The sequence below is a fragment of the Eubalaena glacialis genome, chromosome 11 (assembly GCF_028564815.1).
Source record: "Eubalaena glacialis isolate mEubGla1 chromosome 11, mEubGla1.1.hap2.+ XY, whole genome shotgun sequence".
Classification (NCBI taxonomy): domain Eukaryota; kingdom Metazoa; phylum Chordata; class Mammalia; order Artiodactyla; family Balaenidae; genus Eubalaena; species Eubalaena glacialis.
The window spans coordinates 59988275-60015162 of NC_083726.1; the positions used below are offsets into that span (position 1 = coordinate 59988275).

General features: G+C 38.1%; 1 protein-coding gene and 1 non-coding gene across 2 annotated transcripts; one reads left to right on the forward strand and one right to left on the reverse strand.

Annotated features, from left to right (window-relative positions):
- On the forward strand, positions 1-25806 carry PRIM1 (DNA primase subunit 1). Its single transcript, XM_061205015.1, has 13 exons — positions 1-142; positions 821-978; positions 11152-11258; positions 11329-11402; positions 12540-12676; positions 13087-13145; positions 14154-14263; positions 14760-14851; positions 15021-15162; positions 17517-17586; positions 18023-18111; positions 23096-23194; positions 24752-25806. Exons 1-13 carry the CDS (start codon positions 40-42, stop codon positions 24769-24771), a joined length of 1260 nt encoding a protein of 419 aa, XP_061060998.1. The 5' UTR covers positions 1-39; the 3' UTR covers positions 24772-25806.
- Positions 16572-16678, reverse strand: LOC133101872 (U6 spliceosomal RNA). Its single transcript, XR_009702758.1, has one exon. It is a non-coding gene; the product is annotated as a U6 spliceosomal RNA (small nuclear RNA).
- Positions 25807-26888: the final 1082 nt, after the last annotated feature.

The window sequence follows — 26888 nt, forward strand, 5'->3', positions numbered from 1 at the left end:
TTCTCGCGGCAGTCCTCCCTGGGTTGAGTTCCGCGCTCCATGGAGGCGTTTGATCCCGCAGAGCTGCCCGAGCTGCTTAAGCTTTATTACCGGAGGCTCTTTCCCTATGCCCAGTACTATCGCTGGCTCAACTATGGCGGAGGTGATGGAGGCGGGGAGCGGGGTGGGTAGTGGGTTGGGAGGGGAACGTGAGGAGGGTTCAGGAGGGTACCTTGGCAAGACAATATGAAGTGCCTCCTGTGCGCCAGGCATTGTGCCGGGCACCGTCGTGCGTTATCTTGAGCCCTCCCCCTCACCTCTGAGGTGTAAATGGGCCGAGAGAGGTTGGAATGACCAGCCTACGCTACGCATTGTAAGGCAGAGCCGCTGCTCCTATCACTTCTTGGTCAGACTCAAGTGGTCGGACTCCCTTTCGGTTCGGTGTTTATTTGCAGCCAAGGGGGGTTACCGGGTCATAGCATGAAGCTGCAGAGGCGTGATCTGCTCAGGGACAGAGGGGTTATCTCCTAAAAGAGGAGAGGTACTTAACTCTTCCCAGGAATTTACTAGTGCCCACCGAGGAAGGAGAGGTGGTATTACATATTGAAAATATTTCTGCATCTTTTTCCTCATTTTTACTTTTCCCTGTTAGATGCGGGATGGTAAACCCCTTCAAACTAGGAACTAGTTCTTGTCTTCTTTTTTTTTTTTTTTTTTAACATGTAACACAGTGCTGAGCACAGAGGACTCATTAAAAATATCTTCTCATTGGTTAATGTTTTAATGCTCTGAGCTGGGTAAAGTACCAAATTAACTTTTAAAGTGTACATTTATTTTGCAGTGGTAAAGAATTACTTTCAACACCGTGAATTTTCCTTCACATTGAAAGATGATATTTACATTCGTTACCAATCCTTCAACAACCAGAGTGATCTGGAAAAGGAGATGCAGAAAATGAATCCGTACAAGATTGATATAGGCGCGGTATATTCCCACAGAGTAAGAAATCGATTTTTTATGTAGTTTGTTGTTTTTTAAACCAAGAATGGATTGGTGCCCCTAGCATTTATTTTTATTTTTATTTTTTAATTATCATTATTTATTTATTTTATTTTATTTTTGGCTGTGTTGGGTCTTCGTTTCTGTGCAAGGGCTTTCTCTAGTTGCGGCAAGCGGGGGCCACTCTTCATCGCGGTGCGCGGGCCTCTCACTATTGCGACCTCTCTTGTTGCAGAGCACAGGCTCCAGACGCGCGGGCTCAGTAGTTTTGGCTCATGGGCCTAGTTGCTCCGCGACATGTGGGATCTTCCCAGACCAGGGCTCGAACCCATGTCCCCTGCATTGGCAGGCAGATTCTCAACCACTGCGCCACCAGGGAAGCCCTAGCATTTTGATATAAATTTTTAGAGCTTATTTTAGTTGAAGAGCCACAAATTGTCCTTTGATGCTTTACATTACTGACTGGAAATTGTTTGGAAGTGAATTGGTTGTATTCTCACTAGGACAAAAAAAAGAGTATCTGGCTAAAAGACCAGGAAGTCAGCGTGGTTGCGCACAGAGGGCATTGGAGAGAATCATTCTTGATTTCTCTATTTCTCTCACACCTGTATCTGTTTCACTGGGAAATCTCTTTAGCTCTACCATAATAATATCTAAAATCCAACCACTGCTACTAGTGCTGCTACCATCGTCATCACCATCTCTAATCTAAATTACTGTAAAAACTTTCTAACACTTTGCTCCTGTAGACTCTAGACTCTATTCTCAACACAGCAGCCAGAAGGATCCTTTTAAAACAAGTAAGATTGTCATGATTCCTCTGCTCAAAACCATTCTCCAGTGGCTCCCCATTTCACTCCGAGTAAGAGCCCCTCTCTCCCGCTCAGTCACTCCTCACCTGCCACACTGGCCCATGCTCAAGCAGTTTCCACTGCCTAGAACCCATTTCCCCAAATATCTTCTTGGTTCATTCCCTCACCTCCTTCAAGTCCTTACTCAGTGAGGCCTCTGCAGCCTGCCATTCCTCCTACCCGCTCACCTCACTGATACATTCTAAGTGCCTAGAATACTGCTAGGCAGAGAGTACACAGTAAGTATCTGTTGAATGAATGAACATACCAAAATTGCCCTTCTTCCTCTCCTTAAAAATACACACATGGTGGGGAAAATATACACATGAAAGAATAGATTTTGTATGGAGCTTTTTCATATGTTGTATAACTTGTTTTTCATATCAGTCCTCATTATTCTTTTTACAAAGGAGAACTTCGATAATTTGCCCTAGGTCACACAATTTCTAAATGAGGGAGATGGGACCTGAATCCAGGTTTTCTGACTCTAAATCCCAGGGGAAGGGGAGAAGAAGAGGTAAGATAAGGCAGGCAGGGAAAATGCTTTGGAACAGTTTACTCCTCTTCAGAGGTGGAGATTAAAACTGAAGTCTCTATAGAAGGGTCAAGTTGTCACTCTACTCCTTCTCCCTAGCACAGGAGTGGGGGGGGAAGTGTCATTTTTTTAATTGGACCAAGACAGAGGCATCTATACACCTTTTTTGTGTGTTTTGTTTGTGATTTTTATCAGTTATAGATGCACGTAGTTTACAGAATCAACTACTATTAATTAGGCTTTTTTTTTTTTAAGGTCTCCTACTTTTCCCCCTATTTTTTGCTCCCCAGAGGCAAGCATTTTCTTTTTGCTGATTGTTAAGGTATTTGCCTCCTTGTCTCTAAATAACATGATTATATTTCTTCTATTTTTCCATTTTAAGCATTATCTACTGACCTTCCACTCTGGCAGATGAGGGTTTAGGGTTTTTTTAATCTCACCCCCTACCCTCACCACACAGAGAACCTTCCTATTGCCACATGCTCTTAGCATGTTTGTTAAAAATTAGGATTAGATCACTAATTCAATCCCAAACTGCCAATTATATAAATCTCCCAATGTATTCAGATCCATCAAGTATTTTGTCAGTTTCATCCTGAAGAAATTTCTCCTGCAGCCTTCTTAACTCCAATCTGGATTGATTCCTCTCTAAGCCTGACGGGTAAATATGATCTTGTAATCACCCTGGTTTCCTTTCACCTCTCTCCTGTGATCCTTGTTGCCTAGATGCTATGTTCTCTTTTTGGTTTACTCCCTTGTTTTGGTGGAGCACATCCTCCAGGAGATTCCTAAGAAAAGGTGCATGGAAGACAAAATATTTCATACCTTCTGTATCTGGAAAATGTCTTCATTCTGTCTTTATGCTTAACTAATGATTGAGTTTGTAAATCATTTTCCCTCAGAATTTTGAAGACATTGCTACATTATCTTCGAGCTTCCAATGTTGCTGTTAAGAAGACTAATGCCATTCTGATTCCTGTTCCATTGTGTTGGACCTGGAAGCTCTTAGGATTTTCTTTTTTTTTTTAAAAAAACAATTTTTATTTCTTTAATGTTGTATCTATTTTATTTATTTTTAGCTGCGTTGGGTCTTCGTTGCTGTGCGCGGGCTTTCTCTAGTTGCGGCGAGCGGGGTCTACTCTTGATTGCGGTGCGCGGGCTTCTCGTTGAGGTGGCTTCTCTTGTTGCGGAGCATGGGCTCTAGGCACACGGGCTTCAGTACTTGTGGCACGCGGGCTCGGTAGTTGTGGCTTGCGAGCTCTGGAGCGCAGGCTCCGTAATTGTGGCGCACAGGCTTAGTTGCTCCACAGCATGTGGGATCTTCCCGCACCAGGGCTCGAACACGTGTCCCCCGCATTGGCAGGCGGATTCTTAACCACTGCACCACCAGGGAAGCCCCACTCTTAGGATTTTCTATCTATCCCATCTGTCCCTAATGGTGTACATTGGTGTACATCTTTTTTCATCTGTTGTGCTAGATACCTGATGGACCCATATGATCATGAGCTCGTATCCTTCAATCCTGGGAAATTTTCCTTTTTTTTTTTCTTTAATAGATCTTTATTGGAGTATAATTGCTTCACAATATTGTGTTAGTTTCTGTTTTACAACAAAGTGAATCAGCCATATGCATACATATGTCCCCATATCCCCTCCCTCTTGAGCCTCCCTCCCATCCTCCCTATCCCACCCCTCTAGGTCATCGCAAAGCACCAAGCTGATCTCTCTGAGCTATGCTGCTGCTTCCCACTAGCTAACTATTTTACATTCGGTAGTGTATATATGTCAGTGCTACTCTCACTTTGCCCCAGCTTCCCCCTCCCACCCCGTGTCCTCAAGTCCATTCTCTATGTCTATATCTTTATTCCTGCCCTGCAACTAGGTTCATCACTACCAATTTTTTTTTTTTTTTTTAGATTCCATATATATGCTTTAGCATATGGTATTTGTTTTTCTCTTTCTGACTTACTTCGCTCTGTATGACAGACTCTAGGTCCATCCACCTCACTACAAATAACTCAATTTCGTTTCTTTTTATGGCTGAGTAATATTCCATTTTGTATATGTGCACATCTTCTTTATCCATTCATCTGTCGATGGACATTTAGGTTGGTTCCATGTCCTGGCTATTGTAAATAGTGCTGCAATGAACATTGCAGTACATGTCTCTTTTTGAATTATGGTTTTCTCAGGGTATATGCCCAGTAGTGGGATTGCAGGGTCATATGGTACTTCTGTTTTTAGTTTTTTAAGGAACCTCCATACTGTTTTCCATAGTGGTTGTATCAGTTTACATTCCCACCAACAGTGCAGGAGGTTTCCCTTTTCACCACACCCTTTCCAGCATTTATTGTTTCTAGATTTTTTGATAATGGCCATTCTGACCTTTTTTGGTTTTTTTTAATTTATTTTTTAGTTTTATTGATCTTTGCTATTGTTTTCTTTGTTTCTATTTCATTTATTTCTGCTCTGATCTTTATGATTTCTTTCCTTCTACTAACTTTGGGTTTTGTTTGTTCTTCTTTCTCTAGTTCCTTTAGGTGTAAGGTTAGATTGTTTGTTTGAGATGTTTGTTGTTTCTTTTTTTTAAACTTTAAAAATATTGCTTTATTAGTATTGGTTACATACAATATTTATAATATATCAGTAGTATATAAGGTCTGTTAATAGATATCCCTGTAAATCAATGAATGTGGCATATTCGAAGCAAACATTTGCCTAAATGGTTATTAGAACCTTGCTGTAAAACTGCCCTTGTTCAAAATCCCCAAAACAGGCTTCTTGTTGGATTATTACAAAGAAACCAACATTTTTAAAGCAATAGTAGCAAAGCATATTCTGAAATATAACCTTTAATAGAAATGCTTTATTCTGTATATACCATTTCGAGTTGTAAAATACTATTACTGTTACTATTACCATTGAGTGTTTGGGGGTCAGTTGTTTGAGGCACAAAGAGTGATGACAGAAAGCACTTTTTTTTTCTTTACAAAAACTGGGAAGAAGATCACATGGTATCTATAATAGGAAACTTTAGGTGACGCACTTCAAACTCATCTCTTCAGTAGCTTCAGTAAACACCTGCTGTCATATTTGACACTGCTTGTTAATAAGTGGAAGATTTTTAAAGAATCTATATCTTAGCATAAATGCTTAGCTGGCTTAGAATTCGTGAATAACTGATGATAATTTTGAGTGAGGTGCATTGATGGTGCGCACCAGTGTAGTTGGCTTTACACCATCCTCTTTCCAAAGGATTTATGTGAGTGTCCTATTAACTTCCGAGGAACTAAATGGCACTTTTTTTGTGTGTGTGTGAATGATAAGACAGTAAAGATAAGATTGAAAATCAACATTTTGGAAATTGCCGCCTCTACGGCAGAATGTGAAGTGAACCAAATAACCATATTTCACTCTACACTGTTCATTAAAGTACAAAATTGTGTTCACTTACAATAAGCACAGAGTATTATTCACGTCTCTAGACAAGTCATTTAATCTGATCATCATCACTTGTAAATTAAAGACAGTAACACTTGCCATACCTATCTAAAAGGAATGTTATAAAGATCAGAGGAGCTGATACAAATAAAAGTACTTTGCACACTCTCAAGTGTTATGAACTTTTAAAATTATTACTGTGTTATTATTGACTGTTGGGATGTTTCTGGTTGGCCTAGATTGTTTATTTGAGATGTTTGTTGTTTCTTGAGGTAGGATTGTATTGCTATAAACTTCCCTCTTAGAACTGCTTTTGCTGCATCCCATAGGTTTTGGATCGTCGTGTTTTCATTGTCATTTGTCTCTAGGTATTTTTTGATTTCCTCTTTGATTTCTTCAGTGATCTCTTGGTTATTTAGTAACGTATTGTTTAGACTCCATGTGTTTGTGTTTTTTACGTTTTTTTCCCTGTAATTGATATCTAGTCTCATAGCGTTGTGGTCAGAAAAGATGCTTGATATGATTTCAATTTTCTTAAATTTACTGAGGCTTGATTTGTGACCCAAGATGTGATCTATCCTGGAGAATGTTCTGTGCGCACTTGAGAAGAAAGTGTAATCTGCTGTTTTTGGATGGACTGTCCTATAAATACCAATTAAATCTATCTGGTCTATTGTGTCATTTAAAGCTTGTGTTTCCTTATTAATTTTCTGTTTGGATGATCTGTCCATTGGTGCAAGTGAGGTGTTAAAGTCCCCCACTATTATTGTGTTACTGTCGATTTCCTCTTTCATAGCTGTTAGCAGTTGCCTTATGTACTGAGGTACTCCTATGTTGGGTGCATATATATTTATAATTGTTATATCTTCTTCTTGGATTGATCCCTTGATCATTATGTAGTGTCCTTCCTTGTCTCTTGTAACAGTCTTTATTTTAAAGTCTATTTTATCTGATATGAGTATTGCTACTCCAGCTTTCTTTTGATTTCCATTTGCATGGAATATCTTTTTCCATCCCCTCACTTTCAGTCTGTATGTGTCCCTAGGTCTGAAGTGGGTCTCCTGTAGACAGCATATATATGGGTCTTGTTTTTGTATCCATTCAACAAGCCTGTGTCCTTTGGTTGGAGCATTTAATCCATTCAAGTTTAAGGTAATTATCGATATGTATGTTCCTATTACCATTTTCTTAATTGTTTTGGGTTTGTTTTTGTAAGTCCTTTTCTTCTCTTGTGTTTCCCACATAGAGAAGCTCCTTTAGCATTTGTTGTAGAGCTGGTTTGGTGGTGCTGAATTCTCTTAGCTTTTGCTTGTCTGGAAAGCTTTTGATTTTTCCATCGAATCTGGATGAGATCCTTGCCGGGTAGAGTAATCTTGGTTGTAGGTTTTTCCCTTTCATTACTTTAAATATGTCATGCCACTCCCTCTGGCTTGTAGAGTTTCTGCTGAGAAATCAGCTGTTAACCTTATGGGAGTTCCCTTGTATGTTATTTGTCATTTTTCCCTTGCTGCTTTCAGTAATTTTTCTTTGTCTTTAATTTTTGCCAATTTGATTACTATGTGTCTCGGCGTGTTTCTCCTTGGGTTTATCTCTGTGCTTCCTGGACTTGGGTGGCTATCTCCTTTCTCATGTTAGGGAATTTTTCGACTATAATCTCTTCAAATATTTTCTCGGGTCCTTCCTCTCTCTCTTCTCCTTCTGGGACCCCTATAATGCGAATGTTGTTGTGTTTAATGTTGTCCCAGAGGTCTCTTAGGCTGTCTTCATTTCTTTTCATTCTTTTTTCTTTATTCTGTTCCACAGCAGTGAATTCCACCATTCTGTCTTCCAAGTCACTTATCCGTTCTTCGGCCTCAGTTATTCTGCTATTGATTCCTTCTAGTGTATTTTTCATTTCAGTTATTGTATTGTTCATCTCTGTTTGTTTGTTCTTTAATTCTTCTAGGTCTTTGTTAAACATTTCTTGCATCTTCTCGATCTTTGCCTCCATTCTTTGTCTGACGTCCTGGATCATCTTCACTATCATTATTCTGAATTCTTTTTCTGGAAGGTTGCCTATCTCCACTTCATTTAATTGTTTTTCTGGGGTTTTATGTTGTTCCTTCATCTGATACATAGCCCTCTGCCTTTTCATCCTGTCCTTCTGTGAATGTGGTTTTTATTCCACAGGCTGCAGGATTGTAGTTCTTCTTGCTTCTGCTGTCTGCCCTCTGGTCTGACCCTTTTTATTTTTAATATAGTTTTTCCTACCTATTTTCTCTGGTCTCTAGAAATCCTAAAGGCAGATTTTATGTCTTAGACTGGTCTTCTAATTCTATTTATTTCTTCCTATTTTTTAGTCTCCTTTTTCTCTATTTTCTGGGGAATTTCCTTAAAAGTTTTTCGTTTCTACTATTATATTTTCATTTCCAAGAACTTTTTTTTAGCGCATCCTGTACTTTTTTCATTGATACATCTTCTTTCACTGAGGATATCAATGATAGTTTTTTAATTTTCTTCTGTTCCACAGGCTCTTCTCTCTAAAGTTGCATTTTTTCTGTTTTTTTCCATTCTTTCATATCAAAGGTTTTCCTCATATGTCTGGTAGTTTCTTGCTTGTTGCTTATATTTAAGAGTAGAGTACTAAAAAGCTGACTGGAAACTCTGTGTACACAGCTGAGATTTCTTTACTACAGAGTAATCTGACTGGGCTGTTTTATTGGCGCAAATCTCTGATGTCAATTTCTCTAGATCTTTGCTAGTATGAAAACGCCAGTTGATCACTGATCTATTCCTAGAGCCTAATAACAGTGCCTGACACACTTGGACAGAGTCTTCAGAAAGGAATCTTCCCGTCTCCTGCCTGGGGTGTTAGTGGAAGGGTACAGAGGAGATGGCTGGGTCTCAGCATTCCCCATGTAAAGGTCTAATTAATCCTCTGAATATCTGTACAACACATCCTTCTTCAGCTGTGCCTGTTGTCCCCTCCTCAGTCCAGAGACCCTCTGTTTTATGCTCTGCAGATAATAATTCAGGTATCTTTGCCAGGGAAATAGAAGCACAGTCACCTAGCTCCACAGAGTAAGTGTAGCACGATGGGGAACTAACTGCTTCATAAGTAGGTTTTAAATCAATCCTCTTGTTTTTTAATCTCAGCTCCAGAGATACCTGTTGTCACCTATTCCTGAGACTTTTGGGGATTCTGAGGTGTAAATTGGGTTCCTTCTTATCCTTCTTTACTGAGAGCTGAAGATTCAGTTTTTTGGTTCTCCTTATAAAAATTGTGGTGGTATTGTCTCCTCTCTGGTTCTTTTTCTTTTTTTTTTTCCAGGACACCTCTTTATTGTATTAGAAAAGGTTGGTTACAACAGTTTCTCTAGACATGGAAGGCAACACTGTCCCCAGATCCAGGGGAACCAGAAAATATATAGCATTAGAGGAAAGCCAGGGCAGGAAGCCAGAGCCTACTGAGGACAGAGCTGGCCTTAAGACCAGAATATTTTCTCCCCCCTGCTCCTTACCCGAGCCCAGGGTTCTTGCCCCAGCTTCAGCTGCCAAGACATCATCCTTCACCCCAATATCCTCCTAGCTACCACAATTCAACAAAGGTGCAGTTGGGGAACTTCAGGGTGGGAGTACAGGCTGTGCCCCTAGCCCCGTGGCCTTTGCTCACCCTGAGGTACCCAGTGCCTGTCCCTCAGCCAGCTGTGCCTCCTGGGGAGGGGCCTGGTCATGCAGGTCAGGCAGGGAAAGGGGCTGCTCGGGTCAGCACCAGGCCCCTCTCTGGTTCTTTTTTAAAAGACTTACGCCAATGAACTTACTTACAAAACAGAAATACAATCACAGGGACTTCACTGGCGGTCCAGTGGTTAAGACTGCACGCTTCCAACGCAGCGGGTATGGGTTTGATCCCTGGTTGGGGAACTAAGATTCCACATGCCGTGGGGCGCAGCCAGAAAAGAAAAAATAAATAGAGTCATAGATGTAGAAAACAAACTTACGGTTACCAGGGGGGAAAGGAGGGGGGAGGGATAAATTGGGAGATTGGGATTGACATATACGCACTACTATATATAAAATAGATAACTAATAAGGACCTACTGTATAGCACAGGGAACTCTACTCAATACTCTGTAATGACCTATATAGGAAAAGAATCTAAAGAGTGGATAGGGACTTCCCTGGCGGCCCAGTGGTTAAGACTCTGCACTTTCACTGCAGGGGACTCAAGTTCCATCCCTAGTCGGGGAACTAAGATCCTGCATGCCAAAAAAAAAAAAATAGATAAAAAAGAGTGGATAGGGGCTTCCATGGTGGTGCAGTGGTTGAAAATTCGCCTGACAATGCAGGGGACACGGGTTCAATCCCTGGTCCAGGAAGATCCCACATGCCACGGAGCAACTAAGCCCATGCGCCACAACTACTGAGCCTGTGCTCTAGAGCCCGTGAGCCACAACTACTAAGCCCGTGTGCCACAACTACTGAAGCCCACGCGCCTAGAGCCCGTGCTCCAAAACGAGATAAGCCACCACAATGAGAAGCCTGCGCACTGCAACGAAGAGTAGCCCCCACTCGCCACAGCTAGAGAAAGCCCTCACGCAGCAATGAAGACCCAACACAGCCAAAAATAAATAAAATAAATAAATTTTTTTTTAAAAAGTGGATATATGTATATGTAAAACTGATTCACTTTGCTGTACAGCAGAAACTAACACAACATTTTAAATCAACTATACTTCAATAAGAATTAAAAAGTAAATGAATAAATAGAAGACTTGTGCCTTTCTTTAAAAAAAAAAAAAAACTTATTTTCGCACAGGTTTAGTGGAAGCCAAATAAGTATTTGTATTCAGTCCACCTTCTTTACCAGGTAGTCCATTGCCTCAAAGGAGATTACTTATAGCTTGAACCAGACTAATTGAGAGATCTTTTTGAATTATTGAAAAATTTTAAATACATTTCTGTTACTTATATGTCCAGTAACAATTAAAGGTCCTTAAAATACCTTGCAGTAGGGCATTAATTATTTGTACTTTTCCTTATCAGAAACCTAAAAACTCTTTGTTATGATTTCTATTGGTCAACAAATGTTTATTATACAATGTCATATATCAATTATATCTCAATAGAACTAGAAAAAAAATATGGTAATATGTATTTATCACATCTTGTTTTAAGTAGATGAAAGTTACACTGTCATCAATTCTGGATGTATAGGATCAAATCAGTGAGCTTCAACTGACATAGACTTGGCATTATATGGTTTCTTCACTTCTCTTTGGCCACTTTTTCTGTGTAGGTAGAAAATAAGCATGTCTGGCAGCATGGCAGCTCTTATAGAAACTGATTGTTATTTTGTACTTGTAGCCCAATCAACACAATACAGTGAAGCTGGGAGCTTTCCAGGCTCAAGAAAAAGAACTGGTGTTTGACATTGACATGACAGACTACGACGATGTGAGGAGATGTTGTAGGTGAGTTCCACGTGTTTTGCTGGTAGGTGGGTGGTATCACTGACAATGAGTAATGATGATTCTGCTCCAGTTCTGCAGACATATGTTCTAAGTGCTGGACCCTCATGACGATGGCCATACACATCATCGACCGAGCATTGAAGGGCAAGTATTAACAGTATCTGAGTGGGGTCAAACGCGAGAATCTGTTTTCCTCTGAATATTAACCTATCTATACCATTTTATAATCAAATCTCATAAATTCCTAACATGTTTCTTTGAAACATATGGTAGGGAAAATAAAAGATTAGAATAAAGTTGTAGTTAAAACTTTGATAAAGCTATTGATCAAATCATTTAATTTTTTCCCAATTCAGTCATCTATTGAGCAACTCTTGCAAGCTAGGTACTGTGCTAGATGAGGGAACTATGAAAGATAACTATTCTTACCTCAGGTAGGTTATGCAGTCTAAGGAGGAAACAAGAAAATTCAGGATTACATATGCATTAATATGCACAGGATGCTATGGGGATATAGAACAGCAGGAGTGCATACAGGAATGGGAAGAGATTAGATGAGAAAAGGCTTCCTAGAAGAGGTGATGATGAGGATGATAATGATAATAATAATAGCTAACTCTTATATAGGGGGCTTATGATGTGCCAGGTACTGTTCCAAACACTTTAAATTTATTAACTCTCTTAATATCCCTAGACTGGGTCTTTATAGATAAATGGCAATTGGTCAGGGAGAGAAATGGAAGTACTGAGGCATGAAGACATTCTTAGCAGAGAGACCAAGATAGGTAAAGAACTGAAGGCAAGAGCATGGGGGGCATGGGAAACTATTGGGTTGGCCAAAAAGTTCGTTCGGGTTTTTCTGTAAGAGGTTACGAAAGACCCGAACGAACTTTTTGGCCAACCCAATACAAATAACGTACAGTTGACCCTTGAACAACATGGGTTTGAACAGCGCATGTCCACTTATACAGATTTTTTTTCAATAGTAAATACTACAGTACTATATGATCTGTAGTTGGTTAAATCTGCAGATGTGGAGTCGCAAACACAGAGGAACTGATGCAGAGGAACTGTTTCTATGGAGGGCCCACTATAAGTTATACATGGATTTTCGACTGGGGAGGGTTGGCACCCCAATCCCCACTTTGTTCAAGGGTCAACTGTAATATAGTTAAGATGAGTACATGTGGATAACAGGTTAAAAAAATGAAGCTAAAGAAGTAAGCAAGAACCAGGAATTCATAGATTTGTTTTAAAACCTATTATTTCTCCCCTCCTCAGAGGACTTTGGATTTAAACATCGTCTCTGGGTATATTCTGGAAGGAGAGGTGTTCATTGCTGGGTCTGTGATGAATCAGTTAGAAAACTGTCCTCTGCAGTACGTTCTGGGATAGTTGAATATTTGAGTGTTGTAAAGGTAAGGTCTTCTTAATGATATTTACGTTTCTTTGTTTGCTAGATATTACCAAGCCTGGTATGTTTAGTAACAAAATTAAACTGTCTTTTAAGAATTCGTATTTCAGAGTAGATGATTTTACCAGTAGACCAATTAAAATCATAGTAGCTCCATTTTTTAAGACGCTTCATATTTTGCTGTTAAGCATCCTCCTTTGTGGCATAAGGAAGATTAGTTTACTTTTCTGGTTCAAGTATGTCAAGTAAAGTTAACCCAGAAAGTTACAGGTATTGAGACTATATAAAATGGCATCCAAGGTTCTATACTTAGACAGAATTTAATCAATATCTTTAGAACACGTTAAAGTTTTAATTATTTCATTTATGTTACATAATATACACGAAGTGTTTTTTTGATGGTTTGTTTTTCAGGGTGGTCAAGATGTTAAAAAGAAAGTTCACCTAAGTGAAAAAATTCATCCTTTTGTCAGGTCTGTTGGAAAAGACTCCATGAAGTTTAAGTTGTGTCTGATTTACCTGCATGTGCATTTAGAATTACCTGATCAATTTTCTCTGCTGGGGTAGCATTTTACAATAATAATAGCTAGAGTTAATTGAGTGTCTATTTTATACGCTCCAGTATTCATGATAGGTGCTTCACAAATATTCTTATTGGTCTTCACAACAACCTCATTAGATACATGATGGTATCTCCATTTACAGATGAGAGAAGTGAGATTTGGAGAGATTGTATAATTTGCTTGGCTTCACACAAGTAATTATTAAATTCAGGATTCATGCCCTGGTCTGCCTGATTCCACTGAATTCACTACTCCAGGATAATGGAAAGAGGATTTGCATTAGGAGTAAGAATCCCTATTCTGCCAGTTTAATACAACCTTGATAAATATTAGAGCCTCTGTTTCTTATCAGTATAGGGAGAACAATGTCTGCTCCATCTATCTCACAGAGTTGTGGCAAAGATAAAATGAAACAGTAGAGGGACTTCCCTGGCGGTCCAGTGGTTAAGACTGCGCTTCCGCTACAGGGGGCATGGGTAAATAAATAAACAGTAGATGTGAAGTCTATTTTCAAACTGCTAAGCACTATATAAGTGTTGAGATGTTAAAGCAAGCAATTCAGAGTAGAAACTGTAGACTGTATCCCACATCCTACTACTGATGTAGTATTATGCTGTCCTGACTTGGTTGCTTTCCACCCTTGTTACATACTTATGATGCTATTACCTTCTAAATTGTGGAGTTTAAAAAGAAAACATTTCTTGAATATCTAGTCTAAACCAAGTACTATGCTAGGTTCTTTCCCCTTAGAGTGTCTCATTTAACTCTTACAACCCTGTGAAGAGGTGTAATTCCAATTTTACCTAGTTAAGTTTTAGAAATTCAGTGAAAATAAGTACTAGCCTTCCAAGTGGACAAAAGCCATGTGGCATATGTGTTGCTAATAGTGTTGGGACTTTGTTATTGTTATTCCTACAGAAAATCTATAAACATAATAAAAAAATACTTTGAAGACTATGCCTTGGTTGATCAAGATATTCTTGAGAATAAAGAAAGCTGGGATAAGATTTTAGCCCTTGTTCCTGAAAATATCCTTTCCCAAGACCATTTCTGTGTGAGCTACTTGTATTGATCTATGATATTATAAATGTGTTCTGCCTACGTATTCTCATATGCTTATAAATCTAATGTTTTTACGCAAAACATCTCCTGTGTTTCTGCGTTTTTTAATCTCTAGTCTGGAATACAATAAGAAGTGAGGCCGTTTTGTAAATAAATTTCCTCATTTTGGAAGTTGATCCTCCTAAAATTAATGACTACTTAAAGGATGTGGGATCATCCTCAAAATATTTACAGACCAGGGACCAGTTTTACCTTAAACTTTACAGTTACTTTGGCATTCTTTGTTATATCTAATATAGTTTAACAGGGGAATTTCTCTAAGGATATGTGTTTAATATTTGCATTTTAGAAAACAATAATTACTTTCTATGTGAACTTTAGATATCCTTGTGGTAATATATACTGAAAATAAGTTGTTCGTTGATGTGCCCTAAATGAGTGTGTTCCTTAATGACCCATCACCAATGCATGATGAACTTCAACAAAGCTTCCAAAAGCATCACAATTCACTTCAGCGCTGGGAGCATTTGAAGAAAGCAGCCAGCAGATGTCAGGTATATTCCATTGAAATCTGTATTACAAATACAATAATGCAATTTTTAATTAAATTCTGATTGTTTTGCTTAGTAAGTTAAAGATGGTTGACGATCACTTTTTAACCACTTTAAAGAAATCCTCAAAAATTCTTACTGATCCTCATGCTGGACTTGCATCTACTTTTAGAATAACAGCAAAAATGACAAATGTGGACCCTGGCTTGAGTGGGAGATCATGCTCCAGTACTGTTTTCCACGACTGGATATCAATGTTAGCAAAGGAATCAATCATTTACTGAAGAGCCCTTTTAGTGTTCATCCTAAAACAGGTACTATGTAAAGAAAGTAAGGAAAATAAAAGAAAAATCAAAGTTATTTTTTGTTTTAGAAAGCATATCACTGGGTGTGAATGTCTGAAATAGTAAAGGTTGAAGAATTGTTCTGTCAGCTAATGCCCAAGTTCACTTACTTTTCAATTGTTGATTAGTAGCTGCCTGATGAGTTTCCACTATGTAAATAATTTTTAGCTGGGTTTCTGAGGTTCATTGTTAGAAGTAGAGTTGGAGAGGAACTTAGAAATCACAGAACAGCTCTCATTGTACAGATGAGAAAACAGTGGCCCAAGAGGTTAAAGTGACTTGTCCACAGTCTTAAAACAAATTGTGGGGAATACCCTGGTGGTCCAGTGGTTAGGACTTGGCGCTTTCACTCATGGGGCCCGGGTTCGATCCCTGGTCAGGGAACTAAGATCCTGCAAGCCTCGCAGTGCAGCCAGCAACAGACAAATTGTGTCAGAGCTAGTAATAGAGTTCAGTTCTTAAAACTCAAAGTTCCATGCTTTTTCCACTATGCTGCCTCCCTCAGTTCTTTTTCAATAGATTTAGCTTTTCTCTTGCACATTTCTCTTAGATAAGATTTGATGGACTGAAACTGACTTTAAAATAAATATGGCAGTGGCTATATTGGCATAAACTTTGCCCCATCCAAACAGGGGACACAATTAAAGAAGTATCTAGTCCTTTTTAGTGTCAACAATTCAACTCTGCCACTTGCTGTGGGATGTTAAGCAAATTACTCTTGGTTTTAGCATTTGTAAAATGGAGATAATAATAGTACCTACCTCAGTGGGTTATGGTGAAGATCTAAAATGTAAAGTGCTTAGAAAAGTGTCTGTCATATATTCAATACTCCCAAATTGGGACTTCCCTGGTGGTCCAGCGGTTAAGACTCCACGCTCCCAATGTAGGGGGCCTGGGTTTGATCCCTGGTCAGGGAACTAGATCCCACATGCCACAACTAAGAGTCCACATACTGCAACTAAAGATCCCACATGCCACAATGAAGATCGAAGATCCCACGTGCCACAACTAAGACCTGGTGCAGCCAAATAAATAAATAATTTTTAAAATTAATTTATTATTTTTTTTAACATCTTTATTGGAGTATAATTGCTTTAAAATGGTGTGTTAGTTTCCGCTTTATAACAAAGTGAGTCAGCTATACATATACATATATCCCCATATCTCCTCCCTCTTGCGTCTCCCTCCCATCCTCCCTATCCCACCCCTCTAGGTGGTCACAAAGCACGAGCTGATCTCCCTGTGCTATGTGGCTGCTTCCCACTAGCTATCTATTTTACATTTGGTAGTGTACGTATGTCCTTGCCACTCTCTCACTTCATCCCAGCTTCCCCTTCCCCCTCCCCATGTCCTCAAGTCCATTCTCTACGTCTGCGTCTAAAAATGTGGAACGCTTCACGAATTTGCATATCATCTTTGCGCAGGGGCCATGCTAATCTTCTCTGTATCGTTCCAATTTTAGTATATGCGCTGCCGAAGCAAGCACTAAATTTATTTATTTTATTTTATTTATTTTTGGTTGCATTAGGTCTTCGTTGCTGCACGCGGCTTTCTCTAGTTGCAGCGAGCAGAGGCTACTCTTCGGTGCGCAGGCTTCTCATTGAGGTGGCTTCCCTTGTTGCAGAGCATGGGCTCTAGGTGCGGGGGCTTCAGTAGTTGTGGCACATGGGCTCAGTAGTTGTGGCTCGTGGGCTCTAGAGCACAGGCTCAGTAGTTGTGACGCATGGGCTTAGTTGCTCCACGGCATGTGGGATCTTCCTGGACCAGGGCTCGAACCCGTGTCCCCTGCACTGACAGGCGGATTCTTAACCACTGCGCCACCAGGGAAGTCCCATAAATAAATTTTTTTTTTAAATACTCCCAAATTGCCTTGTTTCCTTTAATAATCTACAGTGACTCTAGTGTATACATTTATACAGCCCCTTTTCAGACCTGCCAACACATAGGTGTCTTTTCAGTTTCAGCAAATAACTCAAGGTAATGAAATGAACTATTTCCATCTATTCTGTTCCATTTTGAGGACTCTAAATTTGAGACTGTTCTGTACTTAAATATAGGAGGATATAGGGAAGAGGAAGATAGAAATAAAAGTAGAAATAACAGCAACTAGGTAATAGCTCAACAGTCTTTCACATCTATTTTTTGGTGTTTTGTTAAGAGAAATAAAAGACACACCTAATGTGCTTAAATATTGTTCTTAACAGACGAGTCTAACCCTCTTTCTAAGCCTTAGATTAAAATTTTAGCCAAAAATAACTCATAGGAGACAGCTTATAATGATTTGTATTCCACAATCTTCAGTTTATAACTTTTGGTTCTCACAGGTCGCATTTCTGTGCCTATTGATTTACAGAAAGTGGATCAGTTTGATCCATTTACTGTTCCAACCATAAGGTATGTTCCAGATCACTGATCACTCCTTCTTTGTTTATGATTGTTGTTCTAAATGTGACGTATGTTGGATTAGATCCCTTCAAGAGAGGCAGCTTCTCTGAGGCTGTATGATGATGCCCTAGCAGAGCAACATTTCCTAGTGAGTTCCATAGAACACAAGTTTTTCAGCTGCTATTATGCAAAAAAAGAGTTCAAATAAGTTTGGGAAATGCTGACTTAAGCAGATTAAAAGTTCTTTACTGCAAAATTTCCTGGTCTTTAATATGCTAATGTGCATGGAAAACTCCAAGAAGAGATTATGGTTTTTAGAATATCCCAAATTTAGTTGGCCACATAAATTTTTCACAGAAAATCTTGTGAGATTCATGTGCTTTCATACACTGGGTAATGTTGACCAAGAACCAACTTTAAAATTATCTTATTCTACTATCTGTAGTTCCATTTGCCATGAATTGGATGTTATTTCCACTAAAGAAGAAGAAAAAGAGAACGGAGCTGAATCTGATATCAAACATAGAACCAGAGGTAGGTTAATATATTGAAGTCTCACTTTAACATAATCTTTTTATATAGACATCTTTCTGTGACTCCAGTAATTAACTCACCTTGGATTCAGACCAGAATAGATCAATGTTTATCCTGAAACCAGCTCAGTAACAAATAATATTATAGCAATGTTTCTGTCCTTCATCAGTTGCCCAAATGGTGCTGTTGAATCCAATTTGAGTCAACAGATATTCACAAGTAACATCTGAATGCCAGGATCTATATTGTAAGATTAAATTGTCAGTTGGTTTTGATAGTTGTTTGAATCTCACAGTCTTTTTTTTTTTATACAGCAGGTTCTTATTAGTTATCCATTTTATACATATTAGTGTATACATGTCAATCCCAATCTCCCAGTTCATCCCACCACCACCACCACCACCCCCCACCACTTCCCCCCCTTGGTGTGCATACGTTTGTTCTCTACATCTGTGTCTCTATTTCTGCCCTGCACACCAGTTCATCTGTACCATTTTTCTAGGTTCCACATATATGCATTAATATACGATATTTTTCTCTTTCTGACTTACTTCACTCTGTATGACAGTCTCTAGATCCATCCACGTCTCTACAAATGACCCAATTTCGTTCCTTTTTATGGCTGAGTAATATTCCATTGTATATATGTACCACGTCTTCTTTATCCATTCATCTGTCGATGGGCATTTAGGTTGCTTCCATGACCTGGCTATTGTAAATAGTGCTGCAATGAACATTGGGGTGCATGTGTCTTTTTGAATTATGGTTTTCTCTGGGTATATGCCCAGTAGTGAATCTCACAGTCTTATATTCAACAACTATTTATTTAACAACTACTATATATGCAATATTTTGTTCTCTACTTTGTTTTTATATCTAATGAGTGTTCTGTTAAATACATGTCTAAACTGTGATTGAATTGTATATTCAAGAATTTGAAGGAGCTGGGAATATAAAACTTCCTGTTAGTGAAAGTCAAATCTTCTTATACCAGTACCCAAGAGACACTATAGCAGTGGAGTCCAATAGCACTTTCTGTGATGATGGAAATGTTATGCATGGCCCAAATGGTAATCACTAGCCATATGTGGCTTTTGAGCACTTGAAATGTGAGAAACTGGATTTTTAATTTCATTTAACTTTAATTTAAATAGCCTCATATGGCTAGTGACTACTGTAATGGGCAGTGCAGATCTCTCATCTCTGACCTTTTTAGTCAAATGTTGCTACCCTTCTTTCAGAATCCAAGTTCGAATATCACTTATATATTCTAGCTCTAACATAATACATAAACAGGTACATTCCACCATCATTATTTGTAGAATGATTACAAGCATTCTGTTTAAAATATTGGAAAAAAGTCTCCAACATAAATAAACTGGACAATAATAAACTGGAAAAAAGAACTCAGGGAAAACAGACAATGCAAGGAACAAAGGAAACCTTTTTTTAAAAAACCGATATCCAGGCTTCCCTGGTGGCACGGTGGTTAAGAATCCGCCTGCCAGTGCAGGGGACACAGGTTCGAGCCCTGGTCCGGGAAGATCCCACATGCCGTGGAGCAACTAAGCCCATGCGCCACAACTACTGAGCCTGTGCTCTAGAGCCTGCGGGCCATGGCTGCTGAGCCCGTGTGCCACATCTATTGAAGCCTGCGTACCTAGGGCCCGTGCACAGCAACGAAGACCCAACACAGCCAAAAATAAAAATAAATTTATATAAAAAAAAAACCGGTATCCTCAGAGAATAAGAGAAGATAGTGTATCCATGAAACAAGACCAGAATGCTATGAAAAAGAAACACTCAGAGAACAAGAAAGAGGTCTTAAAAATCAAAAAAATCACCATTTGAATTAAAAATTCAATGGAAGGGCGGGAAAAGAAAAGTTGAGATTTCCCAGAAAGTAATACAAAAAAGACAAGTTAGTTGTTTTTTTAAGGAGGAAAAAGATAATATTAAAGACTGGTTCAGGAGGTCTAAAATTAAAGACTGGTTCAGGAGGTCTAATATCTGACAGAAAAAGAATAAATAAAACAGGAAAAAATTGTCAGAATTATATAGGACAACATCCCAGAAATGAGCCCTTTGTTGAAAGGGCTCAGCATAATAAGAATGATGTGCCTACACCAAGGCACATCATTTTGAAATTTACCACTGAGAATTAAGAGAAGATCTTAGGAGCTTTCAGACCCCTTCCTACTATCCCTCCCCAAGAAAAAAGCCGTAGAGCTAGGAAGAATGGCCTTAGATTTCTAAGTAACAATAGAAGTATTCATTTTTAGAAGTGAATGCTAGGAAAGAAAAAAGTAGTTGCCATTCAAGAAGATGGAGAGGTCAGAATTAGGGCAGGGGGCTGCTATTTTTTTCCACTATAAACCTGTTAGGACTATTTTACTTTTTTTAACAAAGTGCATATATTACTGTAACACAAATTTTTAAATTTAATATTATCTCTTTGTGGACATCTTTTTCCTTTGTTCAGAGGTTTTAGGCTAGCAAGTTTTGGCTCCCTATAAGAGAAGCTTTATAATAAATACAAGTGTTCAAACATAAACTGCACTGCCTATCATTTCAAGTATTCATAAAGGCTAATAGCCATCAGTAAATCAGGGATGCTTTAGAGGTGGTGGGAGGCTGGAATAGGTGATATGTAAGTTCCTTATTATTTCTTTAGTTTCTGTGATTCTAAGCTTTTGTCCATTTTCAGACTAGTACCATTTGCTCCTTCCCTTCTACTTCTCAAACCTGGACTGTTCTCCACTCTCCTCTCTATCTAATTAAATCTTTTTTCTAAGACCCAGTTCATAGCCACCTCAGTCAACTTTGATTGGTCAATTCTTTTTTTCTTTTTCTTTTTTTTAAATTAATTTATTTTATTTATTTATTTTTGGCTGTGTTGGGTCTTTGTTGCTGCGTGTGGTGTTTCTCTAGCTGCGGCGAGCAGGGGCTACTCTTCATAGAGGTGCACAGGCTTCTCACTGCAGTGGCTTCTCTTGTTGCGGAGCACAGGCTCTAGGCGCGTGGGCTTCAGTAGTTGTGGCACGCGGGTTCAGTAGTTGTGGCTCGCAGGCTCTAGAGCGCAGGCTCAGTAGTTGTGGCGCACAGGCTTTGTTGCTTCGCAACATGTGGGATGTTCCTGGACCAGGGCTTGAACCCGTGTCCCCTGCATTGGCAGGTGGATTCTCAACCACTGCGCCACCAGGGAAGCCCTGGTCAATTCTTTGGACTCATAATTATCCATATGCCTGTTTGGCCTTTAATTATATATTGTTTTCTATCACTACATATAGGAGTTGTTTTTCCAGTTCATTCCAAAACTTCTTGAGGGAATTCCCTGGCAGTCCAGTGGTTAGGACTCCGAACTTCCACTGGGCCCCGGGTTCCATCCCTGGTCGGGGAACTAAGATCCTGCAAGCCACACAGCATGGCCCAAGTAAATAAATAAATAAATTTTTAAAAATAAAAACTTCTTGAGACCAAGTAGTATGGCTTATACTTTATACTTTTTTATAATTTAGCATAGTACTCAATATATTGTATAATAGGCAGTTGTAAATATTTGTTTAATTTGTAAATATTTGTTTAATAATTATATGGAGAGCTTATTCTATATTCCACAATGGTGAAACAAATATAGAGGGCTAAATCCAAGGAGCTTACAATCTTGAATTAAAGGTTCCAAGTACAATGTGGTTGAACCCAAACTAAATTGTTTCTTTGGTATAAGTTTATTTATCTTAAGAAAATTTATATATTAAACATTTAGAACAAAATTATAATCTACTTTCATAATTGCCACAATTGAGATATTCATCCTTAATACTCTCATAAAGATTCCTTTTCCAGTCCCAAGTAAGTCAGATAACATTTACTAAAAAAATTTTTAAGTATAGTTTCTTTTTTTTGTTTTGTTTTTTGTTTTAAGATTTTTTGTTTGTTTAATTTTTTGGCCACATGGCATGCGGGATCTTAGTTCCCCGACCAGGGATCAAATCTACACCCCCTGCAGTGGAAGCGTGGAGTCTTAACCACTGGACCAAGGGCGAAGTCCCTAGTTTCTTTTTTTTACTCTTTCCAGTAAACTATCACGAGGACTCTTAATTCCATGCAGACAAAATCCAAATCTCATTTTGACGGCAATTAGATTTTTGCCTCCTTTGGGTATTAATTATAGATTGTTTAATTAAATGGATGATTAAGATTCTGTATTCAAAATTTTATGTACATTTTTAAGACTGTTTTATAGATCAAAGAATACCTGTACTTAATGCATATGACTATCAACTTCTGATTGTTTCCAGAAGGCATGGCCCTGACTTCACATTTTTAATGTTTTGCTCTGTTGGTAAAACTATTTATTATTGAAGCCACAATTTCTAAAGAAAGGAATGTTTTATGGGACTTAACACATAGCAGTAGATGATGCTATGACTGACTGCTAGAGTAGATGTGTACACGTGGTTTGGATGTTTTAGAGCAGCACTGTCTAATACATTAGCCACATGTGGCTATTAGCCACAGATTTTTTTTAATTTTAATTAATTTAAACTTAAAAACTGATAATCGATTCAATTATTGGAAAACTTTTAAGTATGTTTGTAAAAATTAGTTATATGAGCTTACTTTTTTATATATTTTATAATTTAAATCTAGATCAAGTATTTCCAATGATAATATAGTATCTAAATTGAGATGTACTTTAAGTACAAAATACTAGATTTCAAAGACAGTGTGAAAGAATATAAAATATTTCAATCTTTATCACATGTTGAAATGATATTTTAGATATACTGGGTTAAATAAAATACATTATTAAAATTAATTTCACCTTTTTAATATGGCTACTAGAATGTTTTAAATTACACATTTCTTATTATATTTCTATTGGACAGCACTATTTAGAGAATTTTTACAAGAAACTTATACTTTCATGTTATTCTTGCTGCCAAAATGCTAATTATAATTCATGGTCTTCATAATTTAGATTACAAGAAGACCAGTCTAGCTCCTTTTGTAAAAGTTTTTGAGCAGTTTCTTGAAAACCTGGATAAATCTCGAAAAGGAGAACTTCTCAAGAAGAGTGGTAAGATTCTATACCTTTCCCTTATAGCTATTTAGGTCTTAGTACAGGTAGTTTAAAACATCCAGCAAGTGAACAATTTTTAGAGCTGTAGTCTTTGCCCTCTCAAAAAAAGTTACTAGTTTATCTCACTATCCTTAGTATTTTGAAAACTGAGGTCCCTTAATTCAATTCAGCACATACTCATTTTAACACCTTCTATGTGTCAGGTACTATGAGGGAAACAAAAATGAATTATACAAAGATGAATTCCACATCATGGCTCCCCTGCCCTTAAGGAGTACTAACTGGTACAAAACAAAGAAGTACAAAATGCTAAGAGATCTCATCTGATTGAGAGAACCTGAGAAGATTTTATATGAAAAGGGTGGTATTTGAACTCTATTTCAGTGAGCTGCTGTATGAATTCTAATCCCCAATGCTAACATATCATACCTTGAGGTATGAGTAGGATTTCCGCAAGCAGAGATTTGATGAGATAAAGGTACAGGAGTGGAAAAAGGAGACAGGTTGTTCATTCTTGAAGGAACAGCAGGAACAAAGGCATAGAAGCAGGAAAGCATCAAGTCACTCTAGAGGCCATCAAGTAGTACAGCTTATCTGGTAAAAGATGTGTCAGGAAGTGATGGGAGAGAAATCCGAAGAAGCAGACTGAAGCCAGAGTATAGATGGCCTCGAATTCTAGCCTTGGGAGTTTGAGCTTGATTCAAATGGGACAGGGAAGCTATTAAAGGTTTTTGAGAAAGGGAGTGCCGTGATTTGTAGTTTTATCTATAATAGAAAGATAACTCTAGCAACAGTATATCTGGGGAGAAGCAGGGGATAGTCTAGAGCCCAAGAGATCAATTGAGCTATTAGTATTAGGACAGTAGAATTGGAGATCTCCAAAAAGTGCAAATACTGGAGCCATCCTTGAAACTTGGTAATGATTTTTTGGAAGTTGAAAAGATCTAAGTAAAAGTGTCACAGAAGCCAAGGGAAAGGAAAGTTTCAAGGAGATTATCAAGCGTCAAATGCAGTAGGGAACTGATAAAATCCTGTTGGATATGAGAGCGAGGAGGTGCTAGGAGGATAGCAGTGTCAAAGGAAGAGTTCTTTGAACAGGAGACACCTGAGCATATGTGTAAGCCAAAAGGAAAAAAATCAACAGTGAATATTATTCAAGAGATTGATGGATACCATAGAAAACTGGCAGTGTTATAAAAATACAAACTCCCTTTCCACTTCATTTTTTAATAAAATGTGTGGTGGTTAAAAAGTAGTGCCTAAGATAATGCTCTACTCATAGTAGCCACTCAAATATGTGCTTGTTGAATGAACAGTGATGACTCTGAACTTCGAAAGCCTCATTGAAGCTGCCATTCCAACTGGTCATATTAAGTCCTTTGTATTCTTGTTCTGTACTAGCTCAGCCTATAATGTGGGCTTCAGCAAATGTGAAAGCAAATCTTTATGCATGATGTGAATTTAATGGCAGCATTAAGCAAATCAGGATGTGAAATAAATGGGCTTTGTTTTGTTTTCCTTCACTATCCTTGATAAAAATCTATTCTATTTTAGATTTACAAAAAGACTTCTGAAGATAACAACTCCCTTTTTACCAATGTGGATATCTTCTCCCTTCAACCAAGAATCAAATACTTCAAGAGCCGTTTAATAAATATAGCAGAACTGTGTATGTGTCTTAATGCTCAAAGCAAAATTTTCTTTTCTTGAAAAATAATTATGTTGAAAAGATTCCTGAGACCATCAAAGGAGAATATTCAGGTTCCTGGAAGGAGCAATAATGGGAGGATATAAGTGGATTGCAGATTAATTTGTAAAATTCAATATTATAATTCTAAGATTTCTGATATAGGTACTCACTTCTACCAGTTGCCATATGTAGAGGTAAGTGAGCAGTAATATGCCCAAGACTTTGATGTCAGTTCACCAGATTCAGCCTCCATATTTCTAGGTGAATGAGGGTTTTGTTCTTAAGTCTTAGACACTTAAGTCAATTATACCTGAAGTGTGTATTCAGTCACTCCCTAATTTTGCTTACTGATATTTTTATTGGTCAGGCCACACCCCGCTGCTTGTCTTTTAAAAAATCATTTTAAAATGGGCATCTACACCTACTAAAACTTTAGTTCAAAAGATACGAGTTACTATGTTACAATATTAGGGCCTAGTAGAGTATTTTTTACAACTGTTGGCAATTGTAGCTCCTAACTTATTCCCTCAGAACAATTTTCTAAGCAATTTAGAAAAAATAACCAACTTCACCAGCATAAAACCTTTTGTACTTGTCAAAACACTTGGACTCTCTATATCTCCAGACACTTTAATTTTAAAGGTTTCATTTCTTCTGTATTTGATTTCGTGTGATAGATTCTGAAGTGTCAGATTTATTTTGCCTGGTTTTACAACCAACCTAACAAAACAGTCATTCTGGTTTACATTCTATCTTTTGAGAAACACTGAGAAGCAAGCTATCAGGCTGGTGCTTTCCGTGAGTTATGAAAATTTTCCTTCCTTTGCACTACCTATAACATTGTTTTCTCCATAGCCACAGTCCTTTTTTTTTTTTTGATTTATATAAAACAGATTATATAATACAGTCAACACACTGAAATGCCTTTCATTTCTTTCTCTTTTCTAATTTTTTAAGAAAAAATATTAAAGACTATTGTGTAAAATTCCTCATCTGAGCTTCTGTTTACTATGTATTCAGTCTTTTTGGAAAACAGTGACTGGTCAATTAAAACTCCTGAATACAAAATTACTAAAGACTTGGGACTCCTCTGGTGGTCCAGTGGCTGACTGCGCTCCCAATGTAGGGGACCCCAGTTCAATCCCTGTTCAGGGAACTGGATGCCACATACTGCAACTACGAGTTCACGGACCCAGCGCAGCCAAGTAAATTAAAAAAATTTTTTTTAATTACTAAAGACTCATTAGTCCATCTTAGAAAGAGTAGAAAGACTGGTATTATGCTTTCAGCAAGAGATGTTTTAGGCTTCCAATATGTCTAGCATTAAAACATTTTAATGCTTTAATATTAGAGCCCTTGATAAAAACCAGTATAATTGCCCATAAAATAAATTATAGAATATATTGTGCTTGTGTAAAAGGGCGTTTGGTTCTTGAAGACAACAGAAACATGCTCAAAGACTTGACTTCCCTAGCTCTCTGATTTGCCTTCTCATCCATATATGAGAATTGTAGAAACAAAGGGCACAGAACTGGTTTCCATCTGCAAATTTGCCCAGTTTATAAAGAAACCCAAAGAAAGAAAATACATCCTTCCTTAGCTAATCATTAACAGAGTTAGAAAAGTCAGTGGGCTTGCTGGGAAAGAAAGGGGAATGGTCAAAATGTAGTTTTATTTGTCTAAGGAGATGGTTGGCTATTGCTGGCCCTTTCTTCTGAAGGTAAATGGACTGCATTGACAAATCTCCCAGATCACTATTAGGTAGAAATTCTATTAACAATTTTAACACTTTTTAAGTAATGTACATAATTTAATCTTCCTAACAATTCTATGAAGCAGCTACTATTATCCCCATTTCATAGATAAGGAAACTGAGGCATATATGTGTTAATTAAATTGCCTAAGGCCGCCATTAGGTAACCTAGCTGAGATTCAAACAAAGGAGTCTGGCTTCAAAATCCATGTTCTTATTCACTCCATAATATTGCCACTCCTATCTAA

Bases quoted from the DNA above. Each gene is read 5' to 3' on its own strand.
- PRIM1 (XM_061205015.1), top strand. From the start codon at position 40: ATGGAGGCGTTTGATCCCGCAGAGCTGCCCGAGCTGCTTAAGCTTTAT. The intron at 979-11,151 runs GTAAGAAATCGA...TTGTACTTGTAG, and splicing joins GCGCGGTATATTCCCACAGA to CCCAATCAACACAATACAGT. The intron at 23,195-24,751 runs GTAAGATTCTAT...ATTCTATTTTAG, and splicing joins AGAACTTCTCAAGAAGAGTG to ATTTACAAAAAGACTTCTGA.